General features: G+C 46.2%; 3 protein-coding genes across 3 annotated transcripts; 1 reads left to right on the top strand and 2 right to left on the bottom strand.

Moving 5' to 3' along the window:
• Positions 1 to 6,901: 6,901 nt before the first annotated feature.
• On the bottom strand, positions 6,902 to 7,601 carry PtA15_1A905 (uncharacterized protein; the record flags this gene model as incomplete). The annotated part of the gene is made up of 3 exons (XM_053165981.1): positions 6,902 to 7,261; positions 7,343 to 7,492; positions 7,569 to 7,601. The coding sequence occupies 3 exons, from the start codon at positions 7,599 to 7,601 to the stop codon at positions 6,902 to 6,904; spliced, it is 543 nt and encodes a 180-aa protein (XP_053017118.1).
• A 5,880-nt stretch (positions 7,602 to 13,481) lies between these two features.
• On the top strand, positions 13,482 to 17,535 carry PtA15_1A904 (uncharacterized protein; the record flags this gene model as incomplete). Its single annotated transcript, XM_053165980.1, has 6 exons — positions 13,482 to 13,547; positions 13,601 to 13,719; positions 16,512 to 16,965; positions 17,040 to 17,112; positions 17,216 to 17,228; positions 17,325 to 17,535. 6 exons carry the CDS (start codon positions 13,482 to 13,484, stop codon positions 17,533 to 17,535), a joined length of 936 nt encoding a protein of 311 aa, XP_053017117.1.
• Positions 17,536 to 18,344: 809 nt separating this feature from the next.
• On the bottom strand, positions 18,345 to 19,592 carry PtA15_1A903 (uncharacterized protein; the record flags this gene model as incomplete). Its single annotated transcript, XM_053165979.1, has 3 exons — positions 18,345 to 18,584; positions 18,909 to 19,289; positions 19,395 to 19,592. 3 exons carry the CDS (start codon positions 19,590 to 19,592, stop codon positions 18,345 to 18,347), a joined length of 819 nt encoding a protein of 272 aa, XP_053017116.1.
• Between the last annotated feature and the right edge of the window lie 97 nt (positions 19,593 to 19,689).

The following is a 19,689-nucleotide window of genomic DNA, read 5'->3' as shown; positions in this document are numbered from 1 at the left end:
TATAAATTCCTGATTCACAAATTTGATTTCCTGTGAGAAATCTCCCAGATGGAGGAGGTTCATAATATAATCTACCAATAATTTTGAGCCAGTAGCAACCGTGTCCACAGGATCTGTGGCAGTTGGAGTATCATCTTTTTTCTTCACAAGCACAGTTGCCAGGTCCGCTGAAAAACGCACCATTGCGGAGGAAACAAAACATTTCTGATCTGGGATCCAAAAGAGCCAGCCTTTGCTTTGTTCTAGGTGGGCTATGGAAAAACCTTTCAACGCGCGTTCATCAAGCTTTTTCCTCTTTTCCTCGGGTATGTGAACGTAGCCCGTGCTGCCAAAAACACGGAAATTATCGTACTGCGGTTTCTTGCCGAAGAGTGCTTTGTAAGGTGTCTTGTTGCCGCTTGCCTTGTTAGACAACCTGTTAAGCACATACATTGCCCAGACGAAAGCATAGTTCCAGAACTCTTTTAGTAAAGGGCTGTCAATGAGAATTGTTTGACCTGTGTCTGCCACTGTCCGGTTGAAACTTTTGATGACTCCGTTTTGGTAGTGGTGATAAGGCAGGGCTTTCTCCGCCGCAATGCCTCTGGATGCTAGGAAATCATTGAGCTTCTTTTTGGCAAATTCACCTCCGTTATCACTTTGAAAGGCCTGCAGACGCTTTCCGGTGGCTTGCTCCAGGCGAGTGATAGTGTTGATAATGTGTTGGTTGGCTTCTGATTTTTGTTTCAGCACTTTAATGAAAGCGTAACCTGTTGCAACATCTTGCATGGTCAGCAGGTACTTCCCTCTGTTGATTGAGTCCACCTGGAACAGGCTCATCAGATTGGCTTCCAGAATGTCAACTCGTTCTACTGTCCTAAGGGTAGAGGCCAAAGGGTTAATTCTCGTACTCTTGCTAATTGCGCAGACAGGAAAGTGAATTTTTCCACTTGGGATCTCCTGTGGTAGACCATTGCCAAGGCCTAATTTTATTATCCGCCTGATATGGTGTAGGCTGGCATGGCCAAAAGCTTGGTGATAATAGAGCAATTTCAGCTCATCTTTGGTAAGTGCCTCAGGTTTCCACTGATAGTCAGTTGCAAGGCCAAGTGGTTCCTTAAAAATCTCCTCAGAGTGAGACGTGTTAGTTCTGGATGCCATAATGGAGATGTCATTGCCACATAAAAAAGGAGAACTTGGCAAATTTTGAGAAAGAGTCTTATCAACGGAAACAGAACACATAACAGAGGAAAAAAGTGGACTGGGGACAGGAATTGATGGAGTAAGGCAACTAGGGAGACTAATGGGGAGTGGCAAGAAAGGAGACTGAAAGTTAGAGAACAAAACGTGGAATTTTTAAATCTGAGTTTGTTGAGGCCTATCCAATCTGATCATTGGGTATGGCATGCACCACCAATTCTTCTTTGGTTTGAAAACACATTCAAAAAGCAGTTCGCTGGATTCACGGGATATTTGAAAGATGTCTGTTGCATTGTCATAGTCAGCAAATGTGTTAGCCTTTCGGAGCGCTGCCATTGATATGAGGGTGGTCTTAGCTGGCTCACAGTAAAGCACTTGTCTGAGGACAATAACGGATCCATTGGGGGCCTGAAACTTCAGACTCCCCACACCGGTGATTGATGACCTGGCACCGTTGGTAGCTAAGGACACGCCAATGGGTTTAGGGAGAAGTTGAAAGTCATGGAGAAGAGCTTTAGAACCCATGGAACCGTGAGAGGCACTGGTATCAAAAATTGCTACCTCACTCACCAAATCTTCACCTAAAGCCATAGAGTGAAAGTCCAGGTCATCCAGATCGTCCGGGAGACCATTGACCTCGACAATGTGGGCCGTTACCCCCCCCCCCCCCCCATTTCCTTGAGCTGGACTGGCGGCTTGATTGGTTGTTGGGCTGGGTGCTGGACTGATATCTCGGACGGTAATGATCCGCAAGACCCCTCGCATGGACTTGGCTCCTTGAGGGGGGTTAGATTGGTCGGCGGAAGTTGGTTCGCGGGAATCTGCCCGAATCAAGTGGTACACCGCTGGGCAGCTGTCCATAGATTGTCCCTACAATGTTGCCAATGGGGTGGCCTATTCTTCAATCCTGCTGTCCGGATTGAGTGCGGTCCGGGAAGTTCTTGGTGTAGTGATTCTTGCCTCCGCACTGCCAGCACTTGTGCGCAGTCAGCGCATAGAAATCAAGCGCATCCACATCAGCAAGAAAAGCCGAAACGTTGAAGTGGTCTGTGTCGACTGCCAAGGTCTTCAGGGCTGTTGGTGGGTTGGGGGAAGTGAAACTGGAGCTTGCATTTGCCGCCGCATCAACCGCATGTTTATGCTGATCCTTGCAGATATTGAGGGCTGTCATGATAGCCTCAAAAGTCGGGCATCTTCCCTTCTTGTTGTCCTGAACTAGCTGTTCAACTTGCAGCTCAAAAGCTGTTTTGTAAGCTTCTCCTGAGTCCATTACCGCTTCTTGTAAGACAAAACCAGGATAAGCATCAATACCAAACACAAAATTAACCGCCATCCACTCCGCGTGAAGATCCCACAGAACTGATGCCACTCCGGCATTGTGGCCGTCCGGATCCAATCTGAAGTTCCTGAATTTGTAAAAAAAAAATCATCTGGGCCGCCCTCAAATATGTTTTGAACTTGGCGACAAGAGCTGTGTACATGGCGAAACAGGTGGGTACACCAGGGGAGATATGTTCCCACTCCCCAGGGAGTGCCCTACCATAACTTTTTTTCATAACTGTGCTGGAGGCCTTTGGTAAATAAAAATTGGATAGGTATGAAAAAGACTGGAATTCAGCTGTGGAAATCAGCTGGAAATCATCCTGAAATAAACCATAACTTGCCAAGAAATCATCCAGAACTCATCTAGAATTCATCCAGAACTCATCCAGAATATAGGCCTTTCTTGGCTCTGTGACCAGTGTGTCCTTTTTGTGGAGATGTGAGAGGCCCAGCCTCTGATATTGTCCCCCTCATGTACTCGCTTACATCAGGGGGACAATTGGTGTCTCAACGCAAAGCTTTTAATTTTGATGTGGCCATGAAAAGCCCATCCTGTGATATTTCCACATCAATTTACGCGCGTACATCAGGGTGACTATTGGCAAAGTGCAAAAAATTTCACTTGCATGTGCACATGTGAATTTTGAAAAGCAAAAAAAGCAAAATTCACCAGATCATTTTTGTGAGGAGGCAAGGATATCTGGTCAAACTGGAGTGGCACTGCAGTCCAACCTTGACTTAAATCAGAGTTTCACCCTATTGAAAAAGTTTTTCACCATTTTTTTAGCCAAATTCAAATCAATTCCCGCATTTCCAGGAAAATGGGTTTCACTACTTTTACTGCAACATTATAACCACATTCCAAAATTATAAACCCAATAATACCAAGTTGAATTTTACTTTAATTTTGTACATCAGGGCATATGATATGAATTACAAGAAACCCATTTTTTCAGAGGAATTACATTTTAGACTGTCAATTTTGCTTTTCTATCCTTCAACATCAGCAAACAGGAGCAATTGATGAGTTGGATTTGGGTAAAATATCATTTCATCATATTTTTTCCTCCAGTTCTACCTAGAAAACAAGAGAATTCCACACAACATTGTGTTGAGTCCCAAATCAATTCTGACTGACTTCTGAATCAGTTCTACATCCACTTTACAATTCATTTGGTGATGAGTTACTAATCCACATCAGGCCCACAACCAACCAAAACTCACGTAAAATTCAGCTCTGGCACTCCCTGGGGAGTGGGAACATATCTCCCCTGGTGGTAGTGCTTGCATCTTGGCCACCAAAGATGGATCAATGCTGGCAATGAGAACTGCTTGTCCTATCTTCTTGTATGTCAAATTGCAACATTCTTCAGAGAAAAAACGGGGTCCTTTCAGGTTTGGACAAGCCACTTCAGCCAAGTTGCAATACCAATTGCCAAAGTTTGACCCATCTGCTTTGAGGACGTTCTCAGGTCTGAACTGAGAATTTGCCACCTGAATGGTGTTTCCAACGAGTTTGCTCTGTTTGAGGTGGAACTTGGCCTCTTCAAAGTCCCGGATCTCCTTTGCCAAACGCTTGTCCGACCCTATTTGGTTCACCTGCTCTGCCAGTCAAGGATGAAAAGTGTCAGTCTGGCTACTTGGGGCAACCATTGTGTTTAAAGGAAGTTGAGGGTCCAGATGTGGGGCAAAACCTCAAGGTGGAACGCGGCCTTCAACCGGAGCTGCTTCCTTCTTTTTGGACATCGGACCTTTGTTCTTGTGTCTGTCCAGGCCAGTGGTTGTTTCAGGGCTGGGAGGGAGTTTCTCAAAATTTGCCTGTAGCAATGCAATATCTTCAGCTAGGCGGGTGCGGTGAGAGATGTTATCAATGTGCCAATTTGAGGAACCAACCAATTTTGAGGTCGAGGCAGGGTTTGGTGTTGGGGTCATGGAATGGAAAAGGTCGAAGTGGGGAAAGAGGAAAGGAAGGGGAAAAAAAATGAGGTCAGAGAGGACAAAAAGAAAAGGTTTTGGGTTGTCTGGTGATATGTATGCGGAAGAGAATAGGAAAAGGTGAAGGGAAAACACAAACTTAAGATGGATGAGGGTTTTTGAACGTAGGGATATATAAGATTATTTATATTCAGGTAGATAGAAAAAAGAAAAGATTGGTCCAAGAAGTAGGTGTGAAGTCGGTCGGCGGGCTGGTTGATGCCCAGGACGTAGAAGTACCTAGAGCTCTCTTTCTCTAAAATTCAGCAGCAGTTGAGACCGGGCCACAGTCTGGGATTTGGAGAGATGGCTAGTCTTCCTAGCTACTGAAAATCTTCAAAATCAAGCTTTTGATACCTCTGGCAAGTCCTGACTGGATTTTCCAAACGAAGTCAATCCAAAGAGAGATGTGAAAACACAATGAAAAGGGGATATATGCGACCTGACAAAAATTGATTAACAGATCAAATAAGCAAACGTATTAAGTTTGGCGGCCGCGCGATGAGTGTGGAGAGGTGAAAATGTGGATATTCAGAGGATTGGTTGGAATTTATAAGCGTTGGGGGCTCATAACCTGATGTGACTCAGGAACTCTAGTGACAAATATGGATTGATTCACCCTCTCTCCTGCCCAAACACAATTCCGGGATGCAGAAGATACCGCGACTGCAGCAAGTCTTGGAGTGCGTAGCCTTCTGGGCTACAACAATTCTGATCTTGCAAGATTGAGATTTTAGCCCCCGGGTGGCCAAACCAGCCCTTAGAATGTTTCTTTAATCTTCTTTTGAAGTCATGAATATGAATTAATTCCCTCTTCTTACCCTTCTTCCCCTTCCTGTTGCTCTTCCTTGTCATCTGCACAACGCGCCTGGATCACCATACCATAAATAAACAAAAACTTGAAATGAATCAATTAATTAATATGCTTGGTGGTATAACTTGCAAACCACATAGGTTTCCCAGTAAAAAGTCTTGGCTAGTTTCCTTTAGCCTAAAAAACTAGGGCTGATTACAGCTCACGCTGAATCAGACCTCCTTCAGTTTCTTTTGAATAAGAGGCTAGTGACTTTTCCTAGCTTATTCACACTCAACTTTAAGTTGAAAGCGCTCAAAGGAAGCCTAAAAGCTTAATAAAATCTTAAACTTCATCTTACTCCTCCTCTCCACATTGTTATTTAGGAATAGGCCGGGCATACTCTCATGCGCCCTGCTGCAGACTGAGAACGATTAGGTTTGAACCCAGTTGATGAGACGGGTAACCCTATTAGATTTAGTACTTCAACCATTGTTCCCCAGTTGTTTTCCCATTCATCTTTCTTATTGTTACCAATACATCAACTCATTCTCACACCTTCACTCACTCGGTTTTAGGTATGCTCACCACTCTCATCCATGCTTCTCCCTTGGTCTCACATCCTTGTTTTCTCTTTGTCAGGTGTGCTTCACACCTTTTCCTGTGCTTTTGGTGTGTTCCCTCACTCACAGCCTCTGTGCTGCTCAGGTTTGTATAGTTCTTTTCCATTCATCTTCTCCCATTGTTACCAATACATCAACTCATTCTCACACCTTCACTCACTCCGGTTTAGGTGTGCTTCCCACCTTTTCCCGTGCTTTTGGCGTGTTCCCTCACTCACGGCCTTTGTGCTGCTCAGGACTCCTCTTTGTCATCCATTAGTTGTAATTACCTTTATCCTTGAAATTACAACAGATTCCCCCTATTTTATTTGTGTCTGCACATCACATAAGAGATGCCGGCTCACAATCCACTCAATGATTGGCACCAACTTGTAATTGAGGCTGTTTCCTCCCAATGACTGGTCTTTTTATATATGTATTTATGTGCTGGCCTTGATTTCTGGTCTGCACCAGCCATCAAGGCAGCAAGATGCACTCCAAGGGTTTTTGGAGTGAGGCAGGGTGCACTCCAAGGGTTTTTGGAGTGAGGCAGGGTGCACTCCAAGGTTTTTTGGATTGCACAGAAGTGCTCTCCAATATTTCCTGGAGTGAAAATAGTTCACTCCAAAAACCACATCTTTTTGTAGTGAACTATTTCCATATGTAATTGCTAGCTATGTACATGAGAGCCTGTGCTGAGGAGCTGGCACTACAGCTCATAAAAACTGCCTTGTTATGTACAAAGGGGCACCTTTGTACCTAACATGACAATGTGTATACATTTCCCTTTTTTTAGGTCCAGTGTATGCAAAAGCAGCAAAAAATTCAATAGACTGGGACAAGAATAGAGAAAAAAATCAAAGGATAAATTAGAGCCAATCTTAGATATATTTAGTTCTATGCTTCCAACTAATGTAGCAGTATTTGAAGCAAGAGATAATAGAAGTGAGAATCTTCAAGTGGTAAAGATTTCATCAAGGAAATTTTCCGCCCAGTAGATATGAAGAACTAGGATACTCATAATTCACACTTAGAATTTGTGTGTGATTAAGTGAATCAAATAAAACATCAATCCAACAAGGGGTAGACCAAAGACTATTAAAAAAGGCATGACTTCTAGCATATAAGAGTTACAGTCAAATTTAGGTGGTTGTTCTGGGTCCATAACTTCTTTTCCTTTGTCCTGTGCAAGAATTTGTTCACCTTCTTTCAAGCTCAGAGACTTTTGGTCTGTGGAAATTCCTGCTGGGTTCTTCTTTTCTGATTTATTTGAATCTTCAATGACAGTTTCACCCACTTTCCCAATTGTGTTTTGATCAGTACATTTTCCCACTGGTTCTTGACTAGGAATATCTATGATTTGATGATGCATGGGTGGCAAAGTTTGGCTCTAAAACAAAATGCAGAAGATTTGACATTGTTAAGATAATGACATGAGATTGGTGGGCTGGAAATGATCAACACAACTCACAGGGTCAAATTCTGCAGTGTGTTCCAATTCATGGGATGATCCTAGATCAGATAACGGGATCTCCACAGAAGACTCCATGACTGCTTCATCCGAGATTTTATGTGCTGGGCATGTAGCTGTCAACTCAGCTGCGCTGTATTGACCAACAAGCTATTTTGGAAGCCTTTATTGTTAGTTAAGAAATATTCAGGGTTCATCAAGATGCATGTCAGATCAAGTAACTCACCAATGGCAAGATGAGCAAAAAAGGAAAGTGCATGATGCAAAAGGTTGGGCTTGAAAACTGGTTGATTTGAATGTAAAAAAGCTAAGTAACTTGAGGGTTGACAAGAAATAACTCTTTTTAGGCCACTGAACTACTCTTTAGTCCAAGTATCTCACGATGGCTGGCCTCTTTATTGGGAGAATGGGGCCTTAAATGGAGAACATTATACGTTTGTGGTTGGTACGTTTTACTGGAACCGCCCAAACTCTTATAGAAAAGGTAGGCGCGGAGGGTCTTTGGAGACCAGCGAGGTGTTATTATAACACACGAGACTATTGACGAGACCACCGAAGCACACCTTTGGAGACCAGCGAGGTGTTAGTATAACACACGAGACTGTTGACGAGACCACCGAAGCACACCTGATTGTGCGGAGAGAGTTGAGACAGAAAATGAAAACTGAATGAAGAAAAGGAAAACAGGAACCGGTACAAGGTAGGCTATTTAACAACTTCAATTAGGTTTCATTTAGGTTTCAACTATATTTATCATCACACAACCGGTTGTAGAGTATGCTAATAATGAGATATCTCAATACCCTCCCTTGCTCAAAACCTGTTGATGTTCAGCTTGATGAGAGTGTCAACGTGTTTCTTCTTGGCGAGAGCTTTGGTGAGGAAGTCAGCAAGTTGATCGTTGGTTCCAAAGTAGCTTGTTGCAGCGCGTCCCTCCGCGATGAATTCGCGAATCCAGTGGTATTTGATGGGAATGTGCTTGGTCCTTTGCTGAAACATTGGATTGTTGGCTAGGGCTATCGCTGATTGGTTGTCGACGAGTAGTGAGAGTTTGCCCGTGATTTCAACTTTGAGGGAGTCTAGGAGTGTGATAAGCCATTTAGCTTCTTGACCCGCCTCGAAGAGAGAGATGTATTCCGCTTCTGTAGTCGAGACCGCGACCACAGGTTGTTTGTGAGCGCGCCAGGAAATAACGGAGTCTTTGAATGTTGCGATGTACCCAGAGTAAGAGTGGCGATCCTTCACGTCATTAGCCCAGTCAGCGTCAGAGTACACTTTGAGTGAATTGGACTGAGAGCGCCCGTCGAGAAGTATTCCATGACTTCGAGTGCCTGAGAGATACCGGAGGAGGTGAATGATTGCACGCCAGTGCGTGATGCCTGGCGATTTGAGATGCTGTGAGAGTTGAGAGATAGTGAATGCTATATCAGGTTGAGTGCAAACCGCAAGATACATGAGCATTCCAACTGAACGACGATAGTTGGCCCCGATCCTTTCAAACTGTTGGCGTTCAAAGGCCGTTGAGCGGGTTAACTGCGTGTTGGGAATCATTGGCGTTGAGGCCGGTCTGACGTCGAGCATGTTGTGATCAGCTAGGATTTTTGCCAGGTAAGCTTCTTGCGATAAGTACAACTGCTTGTCGTCGATCCTTCCTACTTTAACTCCAAGGAGATGGTTGAGTTCGCCGATGTTGTCCATCTTGAAGCGCGCAGAAATGAGTTTCTTGAATCTTTGCACATCCGGGCTGACGATGACCATGTCATCCACGTAAACGTGCACAAAACACACCCAAGAAGGCGAGTTGCTAATGAAAAGGCACGGGTCAGCGGGTGATGGGTGAAAATTTATTGAATTGAAGAAGCTGGCCAGGGCCGAGTACCAAACACGAGGAGCTTGACAAAGACCGTATATTGCTTTCTTCAGGCGTAGACAGTGACCAGGGGGAACTGACAATCCGGCCGGGGCTCTAAGATAGACCTCCTCTTCGAGTTCACCATTCAGAAATGCGTTCTTCGCATCCATTTGGTGGATTTGATAACCCCGGGACAATCCAACCGTGACAACCGTTCGAAGAGCAGAGAAGCGACCCGTCGGAGCATAAGTATGCATGATGTCTTCTACTGCCTGAAGTGAGCCTTGCGCACACAAGCGAGCTTTGAACTTGCAAACTGAGCCGTCTGAGTCGAGCTTTTTGCGAAAGACCCAAATCGTGCCAAGAAGTTGGTGGTCTTCGGGTATTCGGACGATTTCCCATACACCTAGGTCTGCCATTGCCGAGAGTTCCAGATCAATCGTGGCTCTCCACTCTTTGAACTCCCCTGAGTTCATCGCCTGATTGTACGTTTGGGGTACACCGACGGACACAAACGCCATCGCTCCAATATCAAAGCTTGGGTCAAGGTAATCCAGCATGAAGCCATCGAGTCGATCCAAGATGCACATGTTGGCCCTTCGCTTATGCTGGAGGATGTTTGACGTGTCGATTGAGGAAGAGATATCATTCAGCGCTTTGTCCGGCGCAAGGATGATGTCCCAGCCGGGCTTTGGTCTGGGTTGCCTCTCATTAGACTGGGGGTTCGCGTCCACCATGGCTTGTTGATCCTTGACTTGATCTTGCTGCTCGACCAGACCCTGGGGATCGAAGTCGTTGGAGTTGGGTTCCGAATGGGTGTCTTCCTGATGGTCGTTTGATTCAGCAACTAGAGGAGATTCATCGAGTTCTTCAAATTGAGTGAGGTCCGGAGGGTCAATAAAACCGGAATTATCAGCTGGAGAGAGAAGGGAGACTCCTGGGAAGTCTGCTTTGTCAAAAGAGACATCATGGCAGCGCTCAACCTTCCCTCCCGGAAGTAGAATGCGCCAGTTATGCATTCCCAGCTGATAACCGACCAGTAGTCCTTGTTTTGCGGTGTTGCCAAACTTCCCTTGTCTTAGCTTTTTCTGGATGTTCACGTACGCCTTGCAGCCAAACGGGCAAAGTCTTGATGTGTCAAATTGAGAGTCAAACCAGAGTTCGTAAGGCGTCTTCCACTTCAGCTTGCGAGTAGGAGTTATGTTCTCAAGAAAAACTGCTGTAGAAACAGCTTCTCCCCAGTACTCTGCCGGAAGCCCCGCTTGCTTGAGTAATGCTCGAGCCTTCTCACTTGTTGTGCGGTTTCCTCTTTCAGCGACAGCATTCTGCTGAGGAGTGTACGGCGCCGTTACATGAATGGTGACACCTTTCTCTTTCAAGAACTGAATGAATTCCTTTGAATTGAATTCCCCGCCGCCATCGAATATCACATTTTTGATTGGACGATCATGGAAAGTGGTAACGTTGTTGTAGTATTCCACAAACTTAGAAAAAGCATCGGATTTGGCAGAGATAATGTAGACATAGCGGTACCGAGTAAACCAATCGGTGATTTTGAAGTAATAGGAACCGCCGCCGAAGGAAGATGGAGTTATTTTCCCACTCAGGTCCATGTAGACCGATTCAAGTGGGTGAGAAGCTTCAGGAAGATGAGACGGAAAAACAAGACGATGTGATTTTGACATTGAACATGAATCACATTTGATTTTTGGTACTGAGATCCCAAACATCCTCTTTAGTGCCTCGTTGCTGCAGTGACCGGCGCGTCTGTGAAGTAGATCAACGTCAGTGACCGTTGAAGCGAGAGCCATCGTCGGAGGGGACTGACCTTCACGAGTTGCGTTCAACTGAACCATGCATGTACCGCCGACGATGAGTGTCTTGAAGATAACTTCTCCTTCTCGAATTATGACGAAGGAAGACGAGCTAGTTCTCTTCAATTCACATCCGCGTTCAAGCAATCTTCCGAGACTGATGAGGGTGGCGCTCAATCCGGGAACGTGCAGTGACTTCAGTGGGATGATCGTTTTGTTTGCGACAACATTGACAAATCCGCTACCTAGAACTTCCAACGTGTGTCCATCGGCTAGTTCGACTCGGCTTGATTTTTGCCGGTAATCCTTGAAGAGAGATTTGTCTGTGAACATATGATGCAAAGCTCCGCTATCCAAGTAGCACAAGTTCGGTGATTTGAGTGCGGCGAATGCTTTGATGGTGCATCGAAGCCCGTTCCTGGTGGATTGAGAGTCTTCGCTGTCTGAGTCATTCGCTTGAGCGGTGTGAGCGTTCTTGGAAGAAGTTGACTTGGTGAGTTGCCAACACTCCTTTTCAGGGTGGTCCGTCTTGGGGTTTTGCTTGCCTCCAGAGCAAAATTCTTGCCGTGCCTTGCCTTTCTTCTTTGAGGATGAAGCGGCCATAGCGGTGTCTTTGGTCTTGATGGTGACCGAGGTTAATTTGGTGTTCTGACGTGTGTTGTTGAGCGCCTTGAGAACTCCTTCGATTGTTAAGGGTCGTTGAGCATATAAAAGGTCTCTTGCTGTCGAATACTTGTCAGGTAGCTTGAGGACAATCGTCTCGGCAATGTATGTCTCTTTGATGTCGATGTTGGGTCCAGTAAATTTCATTCCAGCTGAGCTCATTATCTTGAGGTGTTGATTAACACTGTCAATGTAATTAGCTAGATCGGGTTTGTAGGGTGCAGCTAGAAATTCATTGTAGACCTTAGACTGGTTGCCTTCGGTCTTCGCCTCATAGTGGTCGGTAAGAAGCTTCCAGAGCTCCACTGGGTTTTCTTCGTTGGCATCGGTTACGAATCGGCTGAAATTACTGATGCCCATGTGAGATAGAAGAATACCGGCCGTCTTAGATCGGTTAAGGTTGAATTGAACCAATCCAGCGGCATCGGTACCAGCGGGAGCAATGGAGGTCGTCAAGTAAGTCTTGAATCCGAGCTGTTGGCAGTATCTGAGTATCTTTTGCTTCCAGGTCGGAAAATCGACTTTGGAGAGATCTGGAATTTGTGCCTTAGATTTGGACATGACAGCAGAGTCGGTCGTGTGATAATTAGCGCGTCCTCAGAGTTAGGACTCTGGGCTCATAACCTATAGAAAAGGTAGGCGCGGAGGGTCTTTGGAGACCAGCGAGGTGTTAGTATAACACACGAGACTGTTGACGAGACCACCGAAGCACACCTTTGGAGACCAGCAAGGTGTTAGTATAACACACAAGACTGTTGACGAGACCACCGAAGCACACCTGATTGTGCGGAGAGAGTTGAGACAGAAAATGAAAACTGAATGAATTTCATGATGAAGATTGAATGAAGGGAAACAATGAAAAGAAAAGAAAAGAACCTTTGGAGACCAGCGAGGTGTTAGTATAACACACGATACTGTTGACGAGACCACCGAAGCACACCTGATTGTGCGGAGAGAGTTGAGACAGAAAATGAAAACTGAATGAAGAAAAGGAAAACAGGAACCGGTACAAGGTAGGCTATTTAACAACTTCAATTAGGTTTCATTTAGGTTTCAACTATATTTATCATCACACAACCGGTTGTAGAGTATGCTAATAATGAGATATCTCAATAACTCTTGCCTGTCAATGCTCTCTCATCAACAAAGTTTCATAGTCTGTTTTATCTTATCTCGAAGTTCATTACACAACACCTACAGGCAAGCGATCTGTCTGGACAGAAGAAGGTGGAACTGCGGAGTGTTATGGCCTGGGGGTCAGACAGTCAGGAGTAAATGTCTGACTCTGGAGCATGCTCGATAAGTATTAAGACAGTCGAACGAGTCGATGGAACTTTCGACGAGCCGCGATGGGATGTTGTACCAGCTTATGATGAGCCAAGGTGCGACCGCGGTGCTTAGGGAACTTAGTTAAGTTCGAGTCCAGAGGTGCGATCTTAAAGAAACGTGAGATTGACGTCGATTGAAGCTACAAAACATGTGACTCGCCGATTGTTATGACCTTGAGACGTCACAATGTGCACAAGTGGTACATTTGCCCTGCGTTGGAGCAGACTCGCTGCACAGCGTGATGGATTGATATTCTCACATTGCTTGGCATTACAGTCACCTCGTCAGCCAGTGCCACTGTATTCTGCCAAAGCTTTCAGTAAGGGGTGTGCTTCGAGTCGTTGGGACCTTTGTCCATGAGTGTCTATGCCCTTCAGGACAGTGTTCATCCCGGTATCTTAACTCCAAATCTCTAGATTCTGATGCCGTGTCGAGCGGAACAGGTGCTGTTGGGCCAGTCCTACGACGACCTAAGCCCTGGATGCACTACGCTCAGAAGAGTCTATCCGACCCCCACCTGGACTGCCGCGTCCAAGCCATTCCGGTTGTGAGTTCGAATTCGCGTTGCCAAGCGCTGGATTCGTTGCTTAACTTGTCAAGTTGTCCCGCTTCTGCGGGACCCGCGTGGTGACCGAGCTGAACGAAGTCCTGCTCCGAACGCTTTGCGCCCAGGAGGGACTTGAACAAGATGAACTCGACACGAGTGCCGTAGGCGTGTTGTACGCAGCTTAGATGCAATCTTGCAAGTTACTCTACAAGATGTATTTTTGCCACTGTTCCAGATCAAAGTCGGAGACGAATTGCAAAATTGCACACGGGTGCCTTCCGATGGTTTCTTCTCCGGGTTATGTAGAGCCATTGGTCCAAGTCCGCAAGGGAAGTTGATCAGTTTGTGTCCCATTCCGTAGAAGTCAACCGACTCCGGCAACACTTGGGGTTGATCCTTCCCAGTATCATGTCACCTTCTTGATTGTTGACTCGGTCCTAAATGAGTTGAGCAATTACTCAAGCTAGCAGTTTACATGACAAGTTATTTGGGCGCTACGAGTACGTGCAGCCCTTGACAGTAACTGTTGAACGTCCGGATGTGGCGAGAGGTGAGGTCAGCGCGCAAGTCCTACATTCCTTCTTTCAGGGGATCGTCTACAAAATCATTAAGTCTGATAGGTTGCTAGTCGTTCCGATAGGTTGCCATGTAGGCTCTAGGCATCCGGTGTGAAACGGTTCAACACACATGGTGGATGCCGTTCGGCATTACGGGGCAGTCGAGCGCGAGGAACATGTGTGCGACAGTGCGCTGGGGGGAGTCTTGATGTGCTGCTTTGTACGAGCATGGTTCACATAAGGAAAGCGATTGGTACTTCGCAGTGAATCGTCAGCAAGCTCGCCCCACCAAATGCGCATCGGGTTGAGGCTGATTGGACCCCAGCCGGTGCACACATAACCTATTTCAACCGTACTAATTTTGGGACATCACCTGTAGAGAGCTGTGTCTGACCACGCTGTTTCGAGGATTTTCCGGGCGGAGGATGACAGCACCTTGTGTGAGCTTGAAAGGGTTGATTCCCTGGAGCCATTGGTTGAAGGATAGTTCGCCGAAAATGTGATGAGGTGCCCGCTTGGAAAACTTCTTACTCTTGAGAATGCAGACGTCCCAGGTGATTGTGGGCGGCGAACTGGCAATGCCTTCATGAACAATTTTTCCAAGCCAGTTGTGGTCGAGGTTGCATTAATCGGAAATGAGTTTTCGCAAGGCAGCCAAAACGTTTTCGCGCGAGTTGATTGTGGCTATGTAAATGCTTTAGATACTACCACTCGTTTATCCCCACAATAGGTAGTAAAGGAGATCGCACACACGAGGGGACGGGCGGTCCATCCGACTCCAAGGATCCTGAAACCGTCGGAGGTGTGAAAGTAGGTGGGTTGACACTGGACAGGAGGTGGATTAGGGGGGCTATTCGGAGCTAGTTTGACGATTGCTAGGATCGGGCGAAAAGCATACATTCAAATTTGGGACGAGTTCGGGGATTAAAATGGATGTAAAGGTGCCAAGAGGAGCACGGTGTGGATACTGGAGGTGGATGTCGCGGAGTTTGACTTCGAAGAATGTGTCAAAGAGCCAAGTGCGATAACGATGAGGTCTACGGGATTCAAGAGACGGAATCTCAGTCAGTAAGCGGCAATGTTGATGTAGCTTATCAAACTCACCAGCTTGCCCAAGCATCAGGCTGATTAGCAGTGATGCATCATCCCGAGCTTAACTAAGCCTCTCCGAGGAGGCGCGAAGCGTCCTCCCGCCACCCGACCGGTCCGCATATTCCCTCCTTGAAGGATCGTTCCCGCGCGCGCGGGGGACATCCTTCAAGGGTGTGTTACACCCAACAGCGGCATGCCAAACTTGCCAAACATGGCAGTTTGGCTGCCATTCCTCGCGCGACTTGAAGTTCGGATTTCGACGAAGTCGGAATCCGACAACATCCCACCTCTCAACCACCCCAACCAGCCCTTAGGTTAGGTCCTGGGTTAGGTTAGGTCCTGGGTTAGGTCCTGGGGGGGATATGAAAAAATGTTGACAAGAGGAACGAAGTCGATCGACTTTTGCGAAGTCGATCGACTGTAAATGGCAGCCAAACTGCCATGTTTGGCAAGTTTGGCATGCCGCTGTTGGGTGTAACACACCCTTGAAGGATGTCCCCCGCGCGCGCGGGAACGATCCTTCAAGGAGGGAATATGCCAACCAAAGGGGTCTGTGCTCGCGGGGGGGAGGGACTTGTGTTGAGTTCGGCATCATCCATCGGTCCACACCGTGCATGTCCCGGGATAGTCCCGATGTCCGAGCCCCGGATGCTGGCCGGGTGGATAGACGCATGTCGGGGGACCCGGGGCCTCTGGTGGCTCATTGAAGCCATGCTGCGACTGGAGAGGCTGACGAACTTTGAAGGAGAACCAACTATTCTACGTACTCGCATTCACCATCAGCATGACTTCCCACTCGGCAAGACTAATCCTTCGAAGCATACAGCTACAGGCTAATCCCGCCCATCCGCCCATCGACCTCCAAAAAAACCCATTCTCAGGCAGGATCAGGATCAGAAGAAATTCGAAAACCACCAACCTCAAGCAAACGCCAACGCCAACGCCAACGCCAAACTCTAACACCACCCAATCAGGAGGCCCCCTGCCATCTCAGTCGGGCTTCTTACCATCTGCAGAATCAAGCCCCAAAAAATCCAAGTCGTCCAACAAATCATCCCCAGAGTTGGTCTCCTCCTTCCAGGAACCCTTGGTTGGTCTCAGTCCTCCTCTAGGTTAGATTAGTCAAACCAGCCAAGATCAAACTTACTCTCAAAGTACATGCTAACCTCTTCGCTTCGCCCGGCCATCATGTTTTTTTTATTGTAGTCCAACCAGATAAAATCCAAGCCAATACATCATCATCACCACCCCCACCCCCCCCAGTGCCACCCCCACCAAAACCAAACCCCTCAACCTCATTAACCACACCCTCCAGCTCGCCCAACGAATTCACAGTCCTGCCAACACATGCCTTCCACACCCATCGATTCGTCAAACAACTCGAACGGTCAAATTTCCAGTCAGAATCAGCCAAACATATATTAAAGTTTGTCGAGACCAGTCTCCGATCGTCCGAAAAACGCTGGCTACTAACCGGACCATCGGGCGGGATCGTCTCGAAATCGTACGCCGAAGGTCAGGCGTATCTCTATAATGCCGCCCTGGGTGAACTCCGGACAGAAGTTCAGGTGAAGGCCAGAAACGATGGGATCGTCCTCAAGTCGGCTAGTAATTCCGTCCAAAGAGAAATCGATAACCTCAAACAGAAACTCAAAGAAGATATCAGCGCGCTCAAGAATGAACTACAGTTGGAATTCAACCATCGCAAGGAAGAGGCTAGCGATGATCAGAAAAAATTGGAATTGTCTATCCAAGAACTTAATAGCAAAGTACTTGACCATCACAACTCCTTATATGGTTATTTTATGCTCTTCTGATCATTTTTCTTTCTGAAATTTGATAGTTTACCATCTTGGTCAGCGAAGTACGAACGGAAATTGAAACAAGAAAATGGGTGACCACAAGGCGATGTGTCGGTAAGCTAATGACCATGATTGATGAGCATCAAGGTAACCTGAACAGAGCATAAAAACTGACACTCTTCTCTTGTTTCGTTTTGGTCGCAATCACCTTTATCAGTTGCAATTGCTTCGTTAGCATTATGTGTCGTGATTTTCACCGCACTCGAAAACCAACAATCGTTATCATCGCCATCATCCTCATCATCAAGATCGGCTTCCTCCCGAAGTCCCTCTTCATCATCGCCACCCTCATCATCCGCAACTCATTCGAGTAATTCGGCAGATGATGATCGCAAACTGCTGTTGAAAGATCAGATCATGAGGAGTGTAGAAGAGCTCGGCATTTTGCCGGAACGCGAAGATACCGAAACCGACTATAATTCTTCTTCCAATTCCTTCTTCGGTTCTTCCTCTCCTGTAAAGCGGATCGGCGAATAAATTCATCTCTTAATCCTCTCCCTCTTTTTGTGATCGTAAAATAGACTCCACTTCGCTTCCCATCAAAGAGTCATCTGGACCGCTGTACTTGCTAGTTTTTTCTTTTCTCAAATTGTTTCATTATGCAAGGAACTTGACCATTGGGAGAAGAAGAGAAAACCATTTCTGGTGTTCTGGTGGGCGAAAATTAGATCATGACCATGATGTCTGAATAAATGAGACAGAATATGAAGCGATACCGAGCTTAACAATGTCTCTTCAGACTATGTAAATATGAGTCTTTAATCAAAACGGACAAGCGCTTTACTCGCGAGGTTACAAAATTCAGGCTATTGGTTTGTAAACCGACTTCTGGCCTTCCAAGCCTTTTCTGTCAAGAAAATAAGCGAAAGAAACTGTGGGGTCTGTGCTTGGTGGACCAAGTGATTGGAGAAAGATATCATAATTTGGTGGTTTGTCTGCTTGTGTCATTGCTAAGGCGACCTTGCTGTCTAATCGTCTTTTGCGCAATGAGCCTGACAAGGGTGCTTTCAAACGGTTGGACTGAGATCGTCACTTGAGAAGGAGTATGCAATAAAAACAAGATGAAGATAATAAATAAAGGAAAATAATGTGTCTTGGTTGAACTTCGTAGGGGGGAACAGGCAGTTGGTCCCAGCATGTCAGAGATCTCAGAAAAAATGAAAAATCAGTCGTTGAGGGTTCTTATCATAAAAAAAAGGTTGCAGAGTAGTTCTCGCAAGACTGGAAACAAATGCTTCAAGTAAACTATCGCAAGTGTTCGTGAGAGAAGAGTAAGTATATGAGCTCTACTCTTGAGGATTGTCCCAGCCAGATGGAGTGGAGAGAGTCTTGAAATCGTGCACATTATCGGTCCAACCGGATTCGTTGACGAAAGCGGCAGGGCTTGGAGTAGAATCATTCCACCCGGCTTGGGTGGCCGAAGGAGGAGCAGGACTCTGGGCGGGCTCATTCCATCCGGATTGGTCGCTGGTCGATTGTTTCGGGGTCGCCGTCGCTCGCCAACCATCGTTGTCGCTCGAGTTCGGCTTGAAAGGTTTTTTCGCAAAGGAATTCCGTTCATTCCCCCCAGGATTATTGGTGTTACTACCGGTACGATTGTGATTGTTGTAGCCATTAAAGTTTTTGTTGGTTTTGTTGTTGTTGTTGTAATTGTTCGGAGCGTTGTTGGGCGCGTTAGGTGCAGCAGATTGATTTGCGTTGTAAAACTTCTTGTGAGGACCAGCCGTCCAACCATTCGAATTCGGTCCGCCCATATCTTTTCTTGCTTTAAAATTATTACCGGGCTGAGACTCAGAATTTTGTTTATAAAACGGATTCCTTTCCGGATGAAGGTACCAACAGTGATCGACGTCGTGGCCCTTTTTGTTACATTGGGTACAAGATAAAACCTGATATGAGGGGGGCGGTGGTCCATGCTTCTGGTTTTCGTTGGGTTTAGGGATTTGATAAGTGTTAGCTGGTGTGATAGATAATGCTTTAAGTTTTTCAAACAAATGATCGCAAGAGGAGATTGACGATTGTTGTGAATGCGTAGAGGATACATCTTGATCGTTCCGATTGACTATCGAATCGCTTAGGTTACGAGGCAGCTGAGATAAAAACAAGACCATCCAAGTAGTTTCATCAAATTGGAGACCAGCATGTTCCATGTTAGCAAAACTCGCTCGGATCTGTTCGACAAATTCGTCCGGGTTGTTCTTGAATTTGATGGATCGCAAGTTCCTCATCGCCTCGAGTTTCTCATTCAGATCTTCGGGAAGATATCTTAACTTCAGCGCACTCCATAGCTCTCGCGGGTTATTCTCGAAATTGAGAGCCGAGACTGAGAAGATGACGGAATCATCGATCGCTTTGATCAACAGATAAAACGCCAATCGGGATTTCTTTTTGAATTCTTCTATTTCTTTCCCATCCGTCCCATCTTGCTGCGGCATAAGCTGATCACCCAAAGTGATAGCCAAAAGTCCTTCATCCTGTAGCCGCTGTTGGATATAAGCTTTCCAGGAGGTATAATTCGTGTCGTTGAGGAGCATCTCGCAAGGCCTAGCTTTTATACTAGTGCCAGAGGTTGAGAGTAATCAATCGTTAGCATTCTGTCACGACGAAGGGAGTTATGATATCTTGAAGGGC

The sequence above is a fragment of the Puccinia triticina genome, chromosome 1A (genome assembly GCF_026914185.1).
Source record: "Puccinia triticina chromosome 1A, complete sequence".
NCBI lineage: Eukaryota > Fungi > Basidiomycota > Pucciniomycetes > Pucciniales > Pucciniaceae > Puccinia > Puccinia triticina.
The sequence above is the reverse complement of the archived record's forward strand: the minus strand, read 5'-3'. Positions and strand labels throughout refer to the sequence as shown.